Source organism: Brienomyrus brachyistius, chromosome 24 (genome assembly GCF_023856365.1).
Source record: "Brienomyrus brachyistius isolate T26 chromosome 24, BBRACH_0.4, whole genome shotgun sequence".
NCBI classification, from domain to species: Eukaryota; Metazoa; Chordata; class Actinopteri; order Osteoglossiformes; family Mormyridae; genus Brienomyrus; species Brienomyrus brachyistius.
The window spans coordinates 9,533,611-9,554,543 of record NC_064556.1 but is presented as its reverse complement, the minus strand read 5'-3'; the positions used below and the strand labels follow the sequence as shown (position 1 = coordinate 9,554,543).

Below are 20,933 nucleotides of genomic sequence, written 5' to 3'. Positions count from 1 at the left end.
AGGTGGGGGACACAGGCTCCTGGAACGCCGCATGTCCTCCCACGCGGAAACTGTGACTTTGCCACACGAAGAGCGAGAGCGTGGCCATCTCTGAGAAAGCGTGCCGCCTCGCGCACAGGATGTGTCTGTCAGTCACACGGGTTCCTGCCCTGCATCCACGCTCCGCGCGGCGGCACTGGAAAAAAAGGCAATTTTCGCTAATGCCGACAGCCAGCTGGAAGTTTCTCTGCACAACTACAACGGCTCTTCCCTCTGCCAGCTTCAGCACCTGTTTAAAAATTAAATAATCTGAAGCTGAGCATTTGGCTGTGATTAAAACACCTGCCATGAAAGGTAGCTTCCGGTATAAAATACTCTGAATTCCCCAAACATAGCGGAGACCTCGCTCTTCTTGGAAGAGATGATAAAATATAACAGGTAAAGGGTGAATGAAAGGGTTAGGGATTAGACTCTATTACAATACAGCTGATTTGAAGAGAACAGTTTCCAAAAAATTATGGAAGCGGCCAGGAGGAGAAATAATTACACACAAAAAACTCCTGCTCTGGATCGACTCAGACATCATATGTTCGTAACCCGAGACTGAGAGGGAAGTTTTCTATAGACATCAACAGACATTTGCAAGCAATGCTTTACTTTTATTACAAATGTAATGATGGCTATTCATAGGTATAATAGTTTAAATACACATCCGTGAATCATACATTTGCTGCCAATCCAAGCTTGAGAGGAAAACTCAGAAATTGCATTTGAGGAGAGTGGAAGAGTTTGTTACAGCATACAGCCTGATTCTCACAGGGCTGCATCCTTACGTTGGGATTGGTGCTTTAAAGGTTCATCAGAGTAACATCAGTTACGTTATATCCGGGGCCTCCGCACACAATGCTGTTCTTGTCCCGCAAATAACCACATACCAAATTAACAGCAAAATCAACGTAACCAATTTATTGCGCTAAATCATAGCAATTTCAGCTTATATTGCAACCTAAAGAGATTCCCAGCGGGGTTTGGTTTTTGGTTACTTTTCACAGCATGTGTCGAACCCGTACTTGTGCGAGGGTGGGCCACGCCTTCTCAGGTCACAGGTTAACTGCCCGCCCATTTCCTAAATACAATGACATCGCTCTGTGGTGGTACAGCTGCTCAACATCTGTCCTGTATCTGACCACAGAAAGAATCCCTGACTGGACCCTTGAATTCAGTGTTTAGGTCTGATTAGTGAAGCTTTCTGAACAGGTGAAAACAAAAACAAAGCAAAACAAAAACAAAACAAAAAACAAAACTAAAACAAAACAAAAAAACAAAACAAAAAAACAAAACAAAACACAAACCACCAGTTTGTTCTACCAAATACACAAGGAAAAAAAAACACAAAATAAAATGTTCATCTTTAGTTCCAAAATGCCTTTTGATCTTCTAATTCCTTTATCTTAATTTCACTTCAGACATTTACACTGGTGCGAATGCTTGATAAATTGCTTGATAAAGTGCATATTCTGAATGTCTGCGCAAACAAACATCGAACGAAAGTTTACGGACAGGAATTCACACAGGCCAAAAACCTTCAACCGAAGAGTTTCTTCCAGTACGAAATATACACTTTGTAATATTTTAATGAAAAATAAATAAGCAATATAATTATATATTTCCCCTCAGAGTATGAATCATTTTGCATATGAAAGTACATTTGCCAGTGTCTATAAATGTAATATATAAGATATTTAAAAAAACGAATTACATAGCTCATACGTCTAATAAGAAGGGTATGCGGTAACAGTTCGGACATTCACTGAAAACAAACAGTGACGTAAATTATTTCAGACTGATTTCCTCGATGCATAAACATGAAATACTGTGTCCTTACTAATATGTGTCAGGAGTCTGGGAGCCACACGGAATAAAAGAACCATGGAAATTGAAAACAATTTAAAATCTACAGCCCTAACAAATACTTTTGCGATACAGCTGAAGCGTAGCTGCACGTCTGAAATGCACGCTCGGCTTACAAAAATAAAACAGTAATGCAATTCGTACACTTTCTCACCACATCCAAGATAAACCAAATTAGTCATCTAGTAACAAAATACTGAACACACGCCAAGAGGACTGGGAGTCTCTCAGATGACATTTTGTTTCATGTAATATCTCTGAGTACATTTAAAAACTGAGTCGTCTGACAGGCCATTCACAGTTTTCATGGTATTACAGACCAGCTCACGAGGCCACTTTGTATTTCCAATTATTCTGCCTCAACGTCCTCCTTTGTAGAGAGCAGCTCATGATACTTAGAACATTCCAGAAAACCCAACAACAGCGTCCGTCGAGAAACAATCACTTCACTTCATTGAGACACCGAGTGTAGGTGGTCCTGCCATCTCACGCCACATTTCCTTATGTTGTCTGGCGGGGTCTACCTTTCTATCATCTCTTACTAATTGTCACCGCTGCCCAATTAATCGCTAGCTCTCTCATCTCATGCAATCGCTAATTAATTGCTTAAGAAACAGAAACAGTCCATGTGAAATGCGTCTTTGTCCAGGTTGTCCTGAAGGGTCCGTCAGCGGCCGACATGTTCGTCGCCACAGGGCAGCCGCCGGCGGTTTTTCAGAAACCCGGAGCTCGCCGCTTAATGGCCGCCATCCTCCCACGCAGAGTCACTCTTTTGTTTCGCTAGCTTCCTCACCATCCTCTCCAGCTCTCTACGTGACTTTTGCTCCTCTTCCAGATACTGCTTCATCTGTTTATTCTCCTGAGAGAACAAACCAGCATCAGACACCGGTCACACTTTCGCAAACGCCGTCTCCCAGCCCTCCAGTAGCACGCAGACCAGGGTATGATATTCATCAGGAGCAGAAAACCAAACCATTCAAGTACAATTCTCATTGAATTCCGTACGGATTTCCATGCTTATATGCACACAAAGTATTTTATGCAATTGCATTACCTTCTTTAATTCAAGGACCTCATCCTTTAATGCATAAACAGCGTCGACGAGACTCCTGCAAAAGACACAGCTTGTTTAAGGGTTTCCTTTTGAGAAAGGTGGAAGAAGCTCCTGAGTATAACCCCAAAAGATTAGAATAGAATAAAGCCTGATATATTGTTGTGTTGGTATGGCGTTGGTATGCCCTAGCCGGGTGCCTTACGCCCTAGCCGGGTGCCGTACGCCCTAGCCGGGTACCTTACGGCCTAGACGGGTGCCTTACGGCCTAGCCGGGTGCCTTACGCCCTAGCCGGGTGCCTTACGGCCTAGCCGGGTGCCTTACGCCCTAGCCGGGTGCCTTACGGCCTAGCCGGGTGCCTTACGGCCTAGCCGGGTGCCTTACGCCCTAGCCGGGTGCCTTACGCCCTAGCCGGGTGCCTTACGGCCTAGCCGGGTGCCTTACGGCCTAGCCGGGTACCTTACGCCCTAGCCGGGTACCTGAAAGTGTGGCCTGACACGTGCCTCCCCAGATATGTAACAACACGTTGCAGCAACGCGGACCATGCAAAAGTGAAAACGTTTGCACCGGCATAAGCCACTTGTTAGGGCCATGGCGTGAGCTCTGCATACAGCCATAACCATAACCAATAACCATAAATCAGGCTTGAGGACACGGTGCCTCCCCGGTCATACTTCTCCTCCACCGTCATCTGTCCGTTGCTCCTCAACTCCTCCACGATGATCTTCTCCTCTTCGGGCAGGAGCACCTGAGGGACGCACTCCCTCCGAGCACCTGCAGAGAGACACCAGTGCTGAGCAGCTTCATCTGCATGACAAAGGTCAGAGGCCCGGAGAAGTCCCTTGCAAATGATTTAGGTCTATTTCTGAGCTATTAAGTGGCACCGTTAGTAACAGACTTAGCCCAGAAACACTAATTAGTAAAAGGCAAAAATGCAGAAATCAAGAAAACCTCCACATTAATTGAAACACACGCACAAGTCTTCAAAAGAAAGTTATTAATAAGGCTGACATTCGCATATAAAACATGAATGGAGTCTGGCATGAGTGTTTAGCTGACTTACGTGTGTTAATGTGAATGAGGGCCACGTTATAGACACATATAAGAGGTATAGGCTGTACCTGTGAAGTTTAATGATACCACTGGATTCTTTCTTCATGCATTTATTCGTACAAATGTTAAAATACCAAGAAGCTATGAGGAGGATGCAGATTCCTACAGTAAAAAAATCTCACACGAAAACGTCGCAGCTAACAAACAAACATCTTTTTTGTTAACTGCGCTTCCGGCCAACACTACAACCACAATTGTGATGACGCCTCAGTTCACGGCGCGATCTGGCTCGGATGCACGCTGCAGAGCTCTCCTCTACAGCTTTCATGTGGCTGATGTTTTTTTCAAATGCCTCTGCTGAAGCACAATGCCATGTATACTATGTTGTGTGTATTCTGTTGTATTTACTACACTGTGTATATTATGTTGTATTTACTACACTGTGTATACTACACTGTGTATACTATGTTGTGTATTCCTCACTGTGTATACTATGCTGTGCATACTATGCTGCATATACTATGTTGTGTATTCCTCACTGTGTATACTATGCTGTGCATACTATGCTGCATATACTATGTTGTGTATACTACACTGTGTATACTATGTTGTGCATACTATGCTGCATATACTATGTTGTGTATTCCTCACTGTGTATACTATGCTGTGCATACTATGCTGCATATACTATGTTATGTATACTATACTGTGATTACTATGTCGTGCATACTCTGCTGTATACACAAGGCCCTGGTTAACCCGTCGCGGATTAGTTTCATGGGTGATTTGGAGGGGATTAAGCACTTAGCCACAGCCACGACCAGTGTGTCCGAGAACAAGAGGAACCGAGTGATGCAAATTGGTCCAAAAGTGGGCCTGCGCTGACCGGTGGTGGCCTGGTGGAAGCCGGCCCCTGTGCAGTACGCCTCGATGACCTTCAGGATCTGTGCGTCCTCCTCCAGAGCCGCGGTGCCTTCAAAACACAGCAGAGCGACAGTGAGCGAGCAGGAATTCTCTCACGCAGAGAAGCGCTCTCGAAGTCGCTACGCCAGCGTCTTGGAACGGTGGAAAATGTCAGCAGCGTTAGTCACACCATCCGCTGCGGAGGATCAACAAACAGCGGCTGCCTCCTCCCACGTCACGCGGCGCCGGCTGACACACAGGCGGCTTTCAAAGACGCCTCGGCGATCCCATCCAAACACTGCGCCCCACACTGGCCCGGCACAGCCGCCATGGGACAAGGCACTGCTCCCAGCACCTTGCTCCTCTGCTAGGGAGATGCATGCTGTGGACTTTTCCCTACTTACTCTTCCTCAACAGGAATTCATCATCTGACGGTTTCCTCTCAGTTTTTCTCTTCTGGAGAAACTTCGTAATGGGTCTGGGGCTTTTGCTGGAGTCCTGTGGAAGTGAGAGATGGTTCTGTGAGCCGTCTGTGAGTGCGGGGGTGGAGGAGGGGTGGTGGTTAGGGTCTCCCGGAGAGAAACTAAGTGGTACACCTGCATCTAACACCTTTTTTTTTTTAAATATAAATTGCTACCAGCTATATTAACATGTACATTACAATGCTTGTGACACTTAAACCACTTAAACCAAATGGTACTGCAGGTAAGCCAACTGATATTTATGACCTGCTGTAATGGAGCGTTAAAATTATTAAAAGCTTGAGAGGAAAGAACATGTCAGGTAATACATGTGAAAACTATTCAAAAATGATTTAATTTAATCTCCCTATTGGTAATAATTCTTTAAAATGACTCACTGAAAGAATTAATTGGCTTTTTGCAAAAGAGATCATCATTTTATATTATTCTTTACATGAATCAGCTATCCATCATCTTAAGGAAAACACCCCCAGAAACGAGACAAACGTCCACGTTATTGACGTTACACTTTTAATACGAACATAAGCTTTAGAGATTGGCCACGAGAGCCAATGAAGCAGGCAGGGCACGCGGTCCAACGGAAGACCGGGAAGCGAGCAGAATCCCCGCCTTCAAGTCGATTTTAGCCCCGTCCACAGAGCAGAGAGACAATTTTAGACAGCAGGTACACAAGAGATACACACAAACAGCAAACATGACTCAGACAAAACTCGGTGGGGGGGGGGGGGGGGGGGTTGGGGGAGCTCGCTTATCGCCCTCCAGAGAGACAACGGAACTGTAGACGGATTTAGACGATGTCAATGGGTGAGACTGGGAAGTCATTTCACCTGGATATTCCGGATTCTCCAATGGGGCGACACGTCACATTATTTATGCGCGTGTACCTTAAACGCAGAGTATATAACAAAACTTGACAAGGTGAGAGCAACAGGGAAAAGGCCTGAGGGAGCAGGGAACATGAGGGAGAGTAGAGAGGGCAGGATGCTGGGGAGAGTGACATGCCACTCGAGCAAAGGCAAGCACACACAAAGCTTGCACCTTACCTTCAGGATATAAGACATCCTCTACAGAGAGCAGGATGGGAAGAGAGAGAAAAGGTGCATGAGCAAACCCGTACGAGTCTGCACTCAACTCAAAACACATCATTTTAGTGTCCTCCCGGAACACACTGGCTTCGTGCGGCCGGCTTCAGCGACACTCGGTGAGTCACTCTGCCGGTAAGAATGGCACTTTCTGTTATGGGAGAGACCCAGAACGCAGCGAAATTCCGCAGAAAAGGAAAGCTATGTGTAGTTTTATTCCTAACACACCAAAGGAAAAACTGCTTATGTGACGATCAGGAAATCGGAACTGAAACACGGGAGGCATGCGGGCAGTAGGCAGCGGCGCCCCCTGTGGTTCTGGCGGGCACACGTCGGGGGGGTAACGGTTTGTTTTTAAATCACGTCAAGGAACAGTGTGGATTTTGTTATTTCCAACACTGTTATTAAATCAAATCAGACATGATTTTCTTACTAATTTATATATTCTGCGTATGAAAGGTGTGCTATGTAGCTGTGAACCAGCCTCTGGAACCCAACTCCAGCTTCCAGACAGTCCACCCTGGATCACCACGCATCTAATGCGATGGCAGAATGGCAAATACAGGCCTGTACTGTTAGGCCGCACTAGCCTGTGATTAAACCAGACCCTGATCGCTGGGTAGAGCAAGTATGCAAAACTATAACCTAGAGAATCCAGAGAAGCCGAGTAGATGCCACCTGCCCTATTGCAGTGCTGTTTTTTTTTTCTGAACTATACACCGACAGGAAATTCTGGTTGGAGAAACCTATGTCAACCTACTTCCTTGTAGCTCAGTGCAGCAGACGGCTTCAGTGGGGGTGCAGGCCGTAAGCAGCTCAGGGACCAGGGCTTGGCAATTTTCGGGGGCTCGAGGGGTCCGCGGCTACTGAGAGACGAGCCAAAGCTGTGGGAGGAAACCTGGTGCGCTGTGGCGCCGTGTGCAGACCGTCCGTCCTGGAAGATCGGGAGAGAAGCTCACCTGAAAGTCTGAAGAAATTTCAATAGGGCTACAAAACAAGGACATACTTCAGAGACTGCAACAAATCGACTGCTTATCAGTATAATGTTGTACTGTGCATTCAGGCCGAAGTCAATGTCTAATTTATAGGAATTTATTCCTTCCCGCAGGTCAATACTTTGTGGAGAGGTTTTTGGCAGCCAATTCCATTCTTCGTCTTTGCGGCTTTTTCGGTATGACCTTAAGACAACTGCAGTTTGGAATTTCAACCATTCTTCCAAGCAGATCTGCTCCACCCCAGAAATACCTGCCATACCGCCGGCTTTCAATAGCTGCTCATATTTTTAAACAATTCCTTTGAAGTGTTTGCCGTTTGCTTTGGTCCTGATGATGGAAAAAGAGCTTCTTTCTAGCATGGCGTGCATTTGGCCCGACATGTAAATCAAGTCCACAGTATGACACTGTCGTGCCAGTGGAGGGCTAGGCCGTGCTCGACCTGTTCCAAATATAATTCTCTGCTTGCAAGCCAAAATACCTCAAAAAGTTCCAAGACTATGCTAATGGATTCCACGAACTTCTAGGTATAACTTGGAGTTGGCTTTGGCAGAAGAGGGACCCAGCTTGCCATTCTCCCCGAGGGGCCAAGGTTGCGTCATGGACATGGTTCATCCAGCACAGGGAATACCTTCTGAAGGCATTAAATAAAATATGCTATGCCAAATGAAACAATTTGGACTAAAAAGAATTAATTGAACATATGAATTATTTTCAGTGAACAATACAATACACCTTCAGATAATCCTGGCAATAATATGCTGATATCACGCATCCTGCTCCGCGTAAATGGCGTACCTTACACACAGTACCCACTGGACTCCCTCCCTTTGTCAGGTGCTCAAGCCATTCCTGATAATCCTGATGGCCACTGCAGAAAAATGTTATCCGCTCACCGTGGCTCCCTGGTGTCAAGAGCAGACACACATACATACATGAGAATCTCTTTGTGTGGATCTCCCTCGCTGCGCATTAAATCAATTGACACCCGAGAGACATTCCCAATATTTCTTTTGACATTTCAATAAAACCTGAACATATGTACAGAAGTAAGATCAATCATTTTATAACAGACCTCAAAAATGTGCCAAAAACATGGCATTTACTATTTGCATGAAATAGCCACACTTGCAATGCAATCAATGCATTTTAAGATGTACAGAGTGTCCCCATAATTGTTGAGTGGATACACAATCCCATTCCAAATACACACACTTCTAATTCTCAAATGAGGAAGCGTCAACTCATAGGGCAACAGACCTGTCACCTCAAAGGCATGATGGCCATTTTCGGTGTCTTCTACCGGTTTTATCACAGTTGAGGCAGTCAGCGGTAACCTTCCCTGAAAGGCGGACACCGTAGCGTTAGTGTCGCAAGGTGTGAGCGAGAGAAGCCTGATGAATCCCGCGGAATCTGACCTGGTAGATGAAACCACTCATTCGAGAACTGGTGGACAGCATGATCAGGAGCCCTTGGAACAGCATCAAGTAGCGCTCCTCTCTGTCCTGTGATGGGTGGGCAGGGACACATACACACAAGGTCACACAAAGATCTAAACTTGTTGCAGAGATACTCCAACCCATTTTTCCGACAATAACCACTTGGCCAATATCAAAGTCGCTCAGACCTTTACCCCTGCCCATTTCCATCGTATAACTCCTTAACGATAAATTCACTTATCGTCTAATATGTCCCAGACCGTGATACGCAATGTTTTTACGAGATAATCGTTATTAGTCATTTCATGTAAGGTAGGTCAAAGGTCAGTGAGGTCGACCTTTGTTATTAGAATATAATTCGAATCCATGTTTGAGTTTCTGAAGACGTGTCTAGGCTGCCAACGCGCATTTCCTCATTTCTGTTTTGCCTAGCGGCCCTTGTTGCTTGATGTAGAAAAATGGATCTGCCACTAGGGGCAGACTTCTGGGGATTTATACAGCTGGCCAGAACGGCAGAAACATGCCAGCAAGAAACTAGTGAAATAATGTTTCACAAGACAAGAACCCGGCGATATGTGTAACTCCAGAAAACCTGAAAAGCGCAGCCTGGTAACTGGATTTAGCTGCCGACTTTGATCAAGGGGACCAAATGTATTCGCAGAGATTGGACAAAACGGTGCGCTAAAAGTTGTTTAAGAGAGTCCGCATGAATATGGATCAGACAATGAGTGGGGCTGTACATGATTGTGTAAGAGCAATTAGTTTGAAAGTAACGGAAAGCATGTGCAATAGGGTTATGATGTCTTTTAAGTTTAAAACGCTGTGGTGGCAATTGATGAACTTTTACCTACAACTTTCAAAAATGACCTTCATTTTGTCAAGTTGCGAAAAAACCTCCCGCACCTAATGAGATGTTGTATTGGGCTGAAGTATCAAAACAAAGCCTTTATTTGCGAACGAATGTTGCACGCACAAAAGTACAAATTAAGTTTTAAATCTGTGAATTACTGTTTATGAACTTGCTGTTAAGATATTTGTCAGTTTTGCATGTGCTATGTAGTTCTTCCATCTTCTTCACAGCTCGCTCGGCCACCGTATTTGAGCGAGGCACATCAAGCACCGAGCGGTCCTTTACCCAATGACTGGTAAAAGATTTTAAAGCCATAGGACACTTCAGTTTGGAGATTACAGCATGCAGCTCGTTGCATGTGTCCTCCAAGTAGTGCTGATTTGAAAACCATGCATTTGCCCATGTAGTCGCGATGAAGTCACAAGTAGTTTTGAGCTGATCTCTCCATTTCGGAAGGAGAAAAAAAGCAATCAGTGCAAAGATTGCACGTGAATTCCATCTGGCACTGTGAAGGGAGGGCAGCTTGTGCCTATTCAATTGAGGCCATTTTCCTGTCTTCTGGTAGAAGTTATATCCCTCGCAGAGTTCAAAAAGACACCTAAAGTCATCTCTCCATCCTGGGTTTTCACGTGTCGGCATCTTTTTTTGTCCCAGAATATGTTTCTCTTAAGTCCTCATATCCTGTCAAAACATCTTCAATGAATGGATAGTTGATGCTGGGTGATTTTGTTGTGAACAACGAATTCATCAAATGTCGTAGAATCAGATCTAGAATATGATGTTGACATCCGATAAACTGAGGCTCTTCTAGACCCTTTTGTCTGAACTGCCTCTGGAGTCTAACAACACCATTTTTGTGTCCTGTATTGACGGCTGTTGTGTCACAAATAATCATTTTGACGCTACCCCATGCATTGTATTCATCCAACAGGGCTTGCAGATCCGCTTTCATAAGCCAAAATGCCAAAAAAGCCGAAAGGTTTAAAGTTCTTGCAGAATTCTTCAGACAAACTGGCTGATATTCTTTATTGTCAATTCTCTTCCCATCAAAATGCAGGCAGAATTCCTCTTCATCAATCAGTTCTTTCAGCCTGCAATCTCCTACTATTTCTTCTTATTTCCATTATATCGCATAAATGAAATGATATTAGGTGCGGGAGGTTTTTACATGACCGCACTAAAACAGCACCAAAAAAATAATATTGAGGCAAAAATTCATCAAATGCAACATCAGGAAAAGTAATATTTAAAAAAAAAGTTAAGAAGTCATAACCCTAATGCGCAATCAGTCTGCATATGCATAGCTTAAGGAAACATGAGAGAACGAGGACCATCCAGGTGTACGAGTAAAGCCAAATTCGAGAGTCTCTACAGTGAAGCCTGAACATTATTCAGATCAATGAGAAAGAAAAAAAAAAAAAAAAAAAAAAAAAAAAAAAAAAAGAGTTGAGTGACCTCAAGCGAAAACTCTCAGGATTAGTAACTCGGGTCAGTCGTTTGGTGACTGTGATGATAGACGGAGAGCCATAGTGTATGTAAGGGCCACTATTCTCTGCTGTTAAGGTAAAGTTCTTCGGTGTAGGGAAGTTGGCAAGCTTTTCCATGACTGCCATGTCAAAGGTGCGAGGAAGGTAAAGTGTCAACTGATTCAGGAAGGGAAAGTGTCGGGAAATGGGCAGGGGCCCCGGCCAATGAAAAAGCTGGAGTCCGTTGTCGAACCTGCGCCACCAGTGTTCACAACCAATCCACTAACTCCTGGGCTTGGCTACCGTGGAGATTAACCGGTCCATCTTCAACAGTGTCTGCAGTGGCTGAAGGCATTTATGTCTAAGCGTTGCTGGACAGTGGCTCACGTGTCAAACTGGGCATTCTGCCTAGAAGCACAAAGCTGTTGGCTCTCCATCCCATTGACGATCTGGAACTTTGGGGATTTACAGAGTTGTAGTATCCAGAAGACGATTGCACTGAAATTCAAATAGAGTTTCCTGCTCAAATCCGCCCATTGAGGATAGTGTGGCAATGCTAGTGGATACCAGTATAAGAATGATTAGACTGTTACAGGAATGCAAGAGGGAAGGGGATAAGGGCTTCCTTTGCATGTTCAAGATGCGTTGAAAGAAGCTTTTAGGGAGGTGCAGACTCAGGAGGAGAGAGTTGAGGATGGTCAGAAGGATACTGTTTGATATACTAAAAACAAAGTTATGAATTTACTACATGGCTGGGTTAATTGACTTCTTGGTGAGGTCCGTGTTCTTGTAAGGAAGCAAAATAAAGCAAAATCGAGTGATACTGCTCATGACAATAGAGTGAGGGGGTCATTCTTTGCCCTGAATCATCCCTTATTACCTCTATACGGTTTGTCACTTGGAAACCAGGAACACCAATAGTCCTTTTGTATTCAGTAGATGTGGTGGCCTGGAGCATAAAGGACTCAAATGATGGTGACTCATCTCCCGAGAAGTTTGATGCTGGTGATTCACCACTGAGAGCTGAGTGGAAAGTCCTCCAAGATGCCTGAAAGAGGTGAAACGTTCTCACAGACGGAGAGATACGAGATGTTCCAAAAGTGTGAAACGAGAAAACCGAACGTGTGGTGAAAGACCATTTCAGAGAGGCACCATGGCGGCTGCCGGCAGGCGATTCTGACGCGAGAGAGATCCAGCAGACGTTAGAAGGTGCGAGTGTCATTTCACCTTCGCGGAGTCCGAGCAAGAAACGTGGTACTATTAGCACGTGTGCAGATTATCACACATTAAATCAGCCACACTGTTCCTGAAAAGTGCACTGCTTAAAACGGAAGATGCACGACACTCACTTTCTGGAAGGAGGTCGCTTTCAGTGCTGGATTTGTACGGTTAAACTCACTTGTTGTCAGTACAAGATCTTGGCGAGGAATGAATGCAAAATTTGGATGAAAATAAACATCGAGATGCTGCATAATCTCGTGGAAACAATGCAATTACGCATCACATCAATAATCAAAGCTAAAGGTGGTCCAGCAAAATGTATATGGCAGTGTATATGGGGAAGGTGGTTAGGACGCCGGCTGGCTGCACTCTCTACTCATATTGAAGGCTAGGGAAAAAGGCTGAGTCGCTGCCGTGTTCTGAAAAAGTCATGTTTCCATTAATAAGAAAAGGGATGCCAAGCCCTAAAAAATATGGGGCATCCCCATATCATCCATTGGGGGATTCCCAGCCAGAAGGTTTCAGTGGTTGACACAGCTGAACAAGCTTGGAATTCTAATCCCCACTCAGAAAGCAAGTCAACACCTTAGTCATGTAGACCAAGCTTTCACTTGTTCCAAGAATGAGGCTACAGGGATCTCCCCTGACCTGCTAATGTTTGGACGTCTTGGGTCCCAGGCGACACGTCCTGACAGATGGAACTAGTTAGTTGAGCACAGTGCTTCTAAGCATGCAAGCCCCCCCTCATGCAGACTTAACAAAATGGGAGAAAAGACAAAGCCTTGTAGCATGAGGAATAGGGTTATGATATATGGGTTGACCTCCAGAATCACTTGGTCGGTCCATGCTGCTCTTCTCGCTAGATGACTTATAGATGCCCTCGTAAATGAGGATGTCGACGGAGCCCCCTCTGAGATACCCACACAAGAGCTGGAAACAGCTGAAAGTAGCAGAGTGGGAGAAGCCCAATCTGAGAAGGACCTACAGCGCCCTGGGGGTAGTGAGGAAGATGCCAGACACTGTCGTACACAGGAGGGTTAAACCTGTTACTGCAATTTCTGGTGCTCAGCACTCGTGTATCCCCATTCTAACATGTGGGGGCACAGGAGCAGAAATGTTGAAATTAAGTGGTCAGAGTATTATTGTTTACAGTACTGTGTACAGGCTGTTGACGGAACTGTGTACACGCTGTTGACAGGACTGTGTACAGGCTGTTGACAGAACTGTGTACACGCTGTTGACGGAACTGTGTACACGCTGTTGACGGAACTGTGTACACGCTGTTGACGGAACTGTGTACACGCTGTTGACAGGACTGTGTACACGCTGTTGACAGGTCTGTGTACACGCTGTTGACAGGTCTGTGTACACGCTGTTGACAGGTCTGTGTAGACGCTGCTGACTGTGATAAGCCACTTTATGAGTTTTTTTTCCTTTTTTTTTTTAGAGTGGAGAGTATAGTATGACTGCTTAGTTTTTATTGCGGTCATCGAATTTGCTTCACTTTTAATGTTCAGATTTTGTTCGCGACATTTTCTGTGACTGCTTTCATTTCTTGTAATAAATGAATGCACAGAACTTTACAAGAAAAAAAGGGGAAGAGTTCTTTCACATTCACTGGGGGAGGTTTTCAGAAAGGGGGGCGGGGGAGGAAAGGCTCTCGGTGGTGGTTAATTTGGAGAATTTTCTTTGGGAAGGTTTTGTTTTCCTTGTTCGACAGGGCAGGGTTTGACTTAAAGGCTGCAGCTTAAGTCACGGCGATTCAAGTGCAAGTGAAGTCAACGTACTGGCCTGAGTATTGCACAAACCGTTTCTCTCATGGATGGATGGAGAATGTGAACTGTTTTCATCTACCATATTCATCTGCTGCAGCACAAGCCGAGCTGATCTGCTTCACCAAAGGTCGCGTAATGTAGCCAAGTCTTCACTAATATACAGAGGTAGATTGTTCAGGTCCAGACGGCAAAAATCCAGACCAAGATTTCAGTTCACCCAACCAGCTGAAGTATTTACAGAGTACTGGAGTTTTACTTTCAGGACCTGAACTATCCACTGCTGCTAATATATACAAAACCAATCAAAAGTTTGGACATACTTACCCACAGAAAGGTTTATCTGGACTATTCTCTACATTTAAAAATAAATGATAAAGATATGGAATTATGCACTGACAAAAAAGTATAAAAACATATTTTTTTAGGTAGGGAGGTAGCACTGTGGCTTGGGAATCAAAAGGCTGGCAGTTCAAATCCCTAGGTTGGCATTAATCCCACCATCGGGCCCTTGAGCGAGGCCCTTAACCCCAATTTCTCATGAGGTGACCTCCTGGGATGCTTTCCCAGCTGTCCTGAAGGAGGTCCCACAAACGCTGAGCTCTCATTGGCCACTTTTCCGTCACACTCCGGTATAATTCCTCTAAAACTATTCCTGTTGTGTTTAGGTCAGGTGGCCAGGTCATGTGATGCGACACTACCACTCTGGCGTGGCGTGTCCAAACTTTTGACTGGCACTGTATAAAATATGATCGGGGGATGGCTCTACAGAATGCTGGCAGGATCACTCAGAGGAATGCTCCTAATGTGGCAAACGGATGAGTGCGTGTAATGAAGGGCAGGCTGACTGCCTGGAAGCCGAACAGGGACAGGCTGACTGCTGGGAAGCAGCACCGGGGCAGGCTGACTGCTGTGCTGGTCCTGTTAGCGTAATAGCAGGCAGCCCTGCGGCCCCAGCATGCCCACATCCGCTGCCACCAGCTCATTTTCAATTTTCACTCACACCACTTCATGTAAAGGTGGGATGGCCTTTTCCATCCTAAATTTAGATAATCTTTGTTTCGGTAGCCTGGTAACCCATTTCTGGTTATCATGTTACTAATTTAGCATCAACAACAAAAGCTGAGCTATTGACAAACATTGTCGACTAACATTTTCCAGACCGTGTTGTGCTAGATTAGAAAAATAAAGGTACCATCAGGACACTGGGTGCTGTTTAACTGAACTGCTAGGCTGAGTGACCTTGTCATGAAAACAGGAGAGGGATCCTTCTGCTGGCTGATTTCCTGGCCAGTGCCGGGCCTTCACTGCCACTGCCAGTGATTAATAAGTCCCTGTATTTACAGTTGTGCATGCGCGCCGCCCCCCCCCCCACGCCTCCCAATCACTGACTCACCTCGCCTGACCCGCTCTGCATGTGAACTTGGGACATGTAGAGCACAGGACCCAACCCGAGCATGGCCTCCCCCTCCCAGCCGCGCACGGCCTCCGAGAGGATCTGTCGCTCCAGGTTCTTACGCTTGCGCAGATCCTGACACTGTGCCTGCGCAGCCAGGAGACACAGAGGAGACACTGAGGGCAGGAACCAGCACGTCGAATATCCACAAGAGACCATATCGATGCAACGTGCGCAGATGCAGCTGGGGTAGCTCGTGTAGCTCGGCCACGGTCAAACATTTGCTTCCTGCTAAAGTGTTAAAACAGTCTGTGGATGATGAGGATAAAGTTAAGAGTCTATCTGGGGCCTATCAGGCAGATCGAGCCAATCATCACAAACTGGGTTAGAGCAGCCAATAACAACTACAAATAACGTAATAACATGTCAACAACATAAATTAAAAAAAAGTTGACAATGTAATAAGTGGCCAATAATGCAATAACTTTATCATTATCAGTTCACCCATTACCATATCAGTTCGGCAAAAAGTTATGTTACTGGTGAAGAAAATGTACTACATTACTGGTATTACGTGATTGAATGATTATTATGCTATCGGGAGATATTACACTATGGGTACTTTTCAAAATAGAAAGGAGTTTTCAAAACCGAGTAAATATACTTAACAAAACACACAGAATGGCGTACGACATAAGCTTAATTGGATGTCGACGACGATTTCACTTCGGTAAAATGTCACCTTTGGAGACAGGACACCTACGGCGTGTGGAATTACCCAAAGATGATTTTACTGTGAACCTGAGAGAGCTGAAAGCAGCACTCGGGGAGACACCCCAGGCATGGCCTTATGCAAAACCTCCGGCTGGAGCCACCAGAACGGGAACGCGGTTCTGCTGCCGCTCCGACGAGCCGCCCTGACTCACGAGTTCCTCCACACTTCTGTAAGACCTCCTTCACGTGGAAACGGAGCTGCCTCTGCTGCTCTCATCCACCTCCTTACGGCGCGACCTTTTCCGTGTCTCAGATACTATTTCGGGTGCTTTCCCCAGCTGCGTTGGCTAACTCTGACAGCACGCGGGGTGCGCCCAACCAACGGGGACTCATTTTCCAGAGTCGCGTTTAGAGTAAGCTCCCCGGTGGTGGTTGTTGTTTGCCGTCGAGTTGCCAAGGCGGTCATGTGATAGGGCTGCATGCACCTGAGTAACCGCGTCCGCGAAACAAGAAAGCAAACTCCTACCACAAGGTTCTTGAAGGCCGCGGTGGCTTTCAGAATGTCGCTGTAGTCCGGATGGGCCTCCTGAAAGCCGCACATTTGTAGTAAACAACATTGAGGAACTGCAGAGTGTTTTTCTTAGCTTTCGCTATTAGCAAATGTCTCTCAGTCCAGGAGGAGCCACTTATGCACACATACCTCCACATGCCTTTCCAGCTCCTGCAGCAAGGTGGCGTACTTCTCAAGCCGCATGAAGGGCTTGCTCAAGCCCGTGGTCAGCGTGAGGATGCCTGGGCTGCCGGCACCCTGGCTCTCCATGAACCGGTCCAGCTCTTCGCTGCAGAACAGACACGTGCACAAATGGGATGCTTAGGTGGCTCAGGCATGCAAGGGGAGGGAATGGGACGAGTGACTCCCCCCCATGTGTCCGTCACATAAGAAAGATACATCATCACATTAGACCACACATACCACTTCTTTAAGGCACGGAATGCAATAACTAAATCGCTACTAAATGCTATAATTGTATCCATCACCATGTTAAAGTTAATTCATATTCAGCCATTTAGTATGGATATTGTGAATTTTATTCAGTTTACTGTTGCCTAAAGATCATTTTTATTACTTTACAAACAAAAAGAAATGCACCTCTATCAGTTTGACCACAATAAAAGACATCTTGTCAGTTTAGAAACAACTTCCTTAGTTTGCCTCCTCAGAAACCTTCTTTCAGTTTCAACACCAATTAAAAAGTGCAAATCACAAGAGAAAACGGAGAGGAAGAGATGATACGCGAGTTTCAACAGGATGCTCGATGCATCTGCTGTTTCTACAAAATGCCACAACTGACCTTTATCATTTTCTCATACTTCGCTGGAAATCTAGGTGGTTTTTCAAAAAAAGCTGACTGACAGAACAACAAAAAAAAATAATTAAAAAAAAAAATCTTCCAGGGCCAGAGTTCAAGAACCACTCCCGCGACATTACTTCAGCAAGAGTGACACCTACTGGCTGTATTCGGAAGGAGCCGCCCATGCTCCAACAACTTTATTTCTTCGATCACACTGATGCGCGATAATATTCTGCAAGCTAACAAACGCGTCTCAGTTATGGCTGAAATTGCACAACTTACTCTGGGCCTGACAAATATTCCCCCTACGAACCTTAACACTCAACACTCTGCAGCACCAGATTTTTGAGATAGGGGTTAAGGTCTTTTTCCCTTCTTTAGTAGCTCTGCTACTTATATGTAAACCCTGGTCTCCTTTATCAAAGGACTTCTTTAGAATAAAGTCCACAGCATTAGCTGCAGTGTCTGCCATATTGCTGCAGAGCCTCTAGCTCAGTTTAGACACACAAACAGCTTAGTTAGGACGCTAACTAGTCTACTAAAAACCACTGAACTGGTAGATTAAACTCAGAACTCAGTGATGATAACTTTATTTGCCCTGTTTACGAATGCCAGTGATAAAAGGTGAATTAAGAAAGGAGAAACTGTTACTTTGGGTTCCAGTGAAATGGTGCAGTGATACTACAAATGACAGAATGACGGAATTCAGGGAGTCAACGCTGGCAACACGATGTGCAGGTCATCAGTCGTGAGCTTTAATTTTATCAGTAGTTGTTCATGTCTTGTGCAGAGAAGCCTGACTTCCAGGTGGGTCTAAAATATCTCTCTGCAAGCCTGCCTGTCCAATCAACCTTTCCTAAGCAAAACCTACGTCTGAAGCTCTCATAGACTCCCAGTGAAGCACGGTGTATGGATGGGCTCCGAAATCACGTAATCGGAGCATATTCACCAATAAGCCTTTGTCTATTTCCCATTTAGACAAAGCGTACAAGAATCTTCCACAGAGTTCCAGTGAAGCCCAGTGTCAATGGGTGTCTGTGGGCATCCTGGCTTTAAAGGGAAAATTAATGCATATATCGTTGAAAGAATCTTCTGTGAAATGATCAGCGTTGTAGTTAAATAATTAAGATGAATTACACTCCTAATGGGAAAAAAAATAATTTACATGGACAAACTAATTCATTTTTTTGTCAGTTTTTATGCTTCCCGCGCAGTAATAGTGCAATCGCTTATGAGCTCATCCATGTAACAACCCTAACGGCGTGTTGAGCAAATGAGTGAAGACTTAAATGGCAAGCATGCCGTCGCACCTGTGGTCGGTGAGCACGGAGACGGCGGTGGGGTGGCCGGAACAGTAGTTCAGGTAGAGAGGCTTAATCTGGCACATCAGGTTTAGGTAGCACCCCCCAAGTCGCTGCTGGGCCTCAGGCATCCTGGGGGGGCAGAGGGAACAGCAGCGCTTTGAAGGTGAGCCAGGCCGTCACAGACAGATCACTGACCCATGACCCGATGGCCACACATTAGCACTCGGTTAACACGTGCGATAGCTTCTCTACTCATACCTTAAAGGATTATATAACAGATTAACAACACAAGGGGGTGCTGTAGCACAGGAAATTAACACAGGGAGTAATGCTGACGGCTCTTAAAATTAAGTCAACTAGGACATGTGTAGCAGCCAATAATGTAATAACATGCCAATAACATAATACATTTCTCAGTCTTTAATGTAACAGAAGTTGATAATGTAATAACTGATCAATAATGTAATGTTATATTATTGACCAGTTATGATATTATCGACTTTCATTACATTAAGAATGGAAAATTTGTTAGGCTACGGGCGGCTATTACATTACTGGGAGTTATTTCATTACTAGCAGTTACAATACATAAATGATTACATGATCGCCAGACTAAAATAAATTTAAGTGACATTCAAATATTTTTCAATGGTCAAAACCAGTGTTTCCTAAACCGGTCCTCGGAAATCCGTAGACAGTCCACATTTTTGCTCCCTACTGGGAATCAGTGTGTCCCAAATGACTGGGTTGGGAAGCACTGGTCACGACAATAAAATACAGAAAAATCAGGAGACGATTAACAGGGCAGAAGGCAGTGGCCCCCAGCAGGGGGTGCTCTCTCACTCGGTGCCCGGGCTACACCTGCACTCATGGGTAGGACGGTATGGGCAGGGAGCGGCATCCCCTCCCTCACTCACTTTGCACACTCCTCCAGAGCCACGCAGAAGCCCTGCTGAAAGCTGAGAATGTCCTCCAGGTTCCCCAGCAGAGCGGCGCTGTCTGCGCTGGACAGCCTGCGGACCACACATGCACTGATAACGCTTCCGGATCATCACATCTCAACATAAAGCCTTTCTGTTATGAACCTATCATAGTATAAATGTAAAGATGCAGACACACACACATATCTGCTATTAGAAAATGGTACAAATACATGTTTTATGGCGAACACAGAAGCAGCATCTGTAGCTTCAGACCCAGAGTGCAGGACTTCCCTGACAGGCAGTCTGGGGCCTGCTCTACCCTACTGATAATATACAGAATCTGCTGGAAAAAAAAACACCTTCCTGCTGCCCAACAGGAGGGCAGCATGGTGGCTCAGTGTGAAGCACGGCTTCCTCACACCCGCAGGGTGCGGCTCTGAATCCTCCTCGGCGTGTATGGAATTGGGTTTTCTTACATCGATTTCCTCCCACAGTACAGAGCTGGGCATTTTTTTTACATTGCCCATGTTGGCATCCAGCATACATGAGCTTGTGTGTGTATGTACCCTGTCTTTTTTTTTACATTGCCCACATGGGATCCAGCTTGCGTGAGCTTGTGTGTGTATGTACCCTGTCTTTTTTTTTACATTGCCCATGTTGGCATCCAGCATACATGAGCTTGTGTGTGTATGTACCCTGTCTTTTTTACATTGCCCATGTTGGCATCCAGCATACATGAGCTTGTGTGTGTATGTACCCTGTCTTTTTTTACATTGCCCATGTGGGATCCAGCTTGCGTGTGTATGTACCCTCTTTTTTTACATTGCCCATGTGGGATCCAGCTTGCGTGAGCTTGTGTGTGTATGTACCCTGTGACGAACTGGCAACCCTCCCACAACCCAAGACTAGTGGCTAGAAGACGAACGCTACGGTACCAGTCAAAAGTTTGGACATCCTTACCCATAGACGGGTTTATTTGTAGTTTTCTCCACATTTCAGAATAATTATAAAGACATCAAAACTATAAAATAACATGTGGAAT

The 20,933-nt window shown here is 45.3% G+C and overlaps 1 protein-coding gene across 5 annotated transcripts in view; it reads right to left on the bottom strand.

Annotated features, from left to right (window-relative positions):
• Positions 1–617: 617 nt before the first annotated feature.
• Positions 618–20,933, bottom strand: part of LOC125719830 (rho guanine nucleotide exchange factor 6-like) — a 46,477-nt gene continuing 26,161 nt past the window's right edge. For 2 of the 5 annotated variants that reach the window (XM_048994620.1, XM_048994622.1), the window contains 15 exons: positions 19,886–19,981; positions 18,975–19,097; positions 17,013–17,151; positions 16,839–16,898; positions 15,599–15,745; positions 8,873–8,959; positions 8,715–8,796; positions 8,253–8,359; positions 7,223–7,396; positions 6,424–6,444; positions 5,303–5,396; positions 4,882–4,968; positions 3,617–3,716; positions 2,945–2,999; positions 618–2,749 (listed from right to left, as the gene is read on the bottom strand). In XM_048994620.1, coding sequence (XP_048850577.1) covers positions 2,627–2,749; positions 2,945–2,999; positions 3,617–3,716; positions 4,882–4,968; positions 5,303–5,396; positions 6,424–6,444; positions 7,223–7,396; positions 8,253–8,359; positions 8,715–8,796; positions 8,873–8,959; positions 15,599–15,745; positions 16,839–16,898; positions 17,013–17,151; positions 18,975–19,097; positions 19,886–19,981 — 1,495 coding nt within the window. In that variant the 3' untranslated portion in view covers positions 618–2,626. Of the gene's footprint in view, positions 2,750–2,944; positions 3,000–3,616; positions 4,530–4,585; positions 4,969–5,302; positions 5,397–6,423; positions 6,445–7,222; positions 7,397–8,252; positions 8,360–8,714; positions 8,797–8,872; positions 8,960–15,598; positions 15,746–16,838; positions 16,899–17,012; positions 17,152–18,974; positions 19,098–19,885; positions 19,982–20,933 lie in introns of those variants that run through there. The other 3 variants (XM_048994621.1, XR_007385220.1, XR_007385221.1) reach the window with 3 other exon arrangements.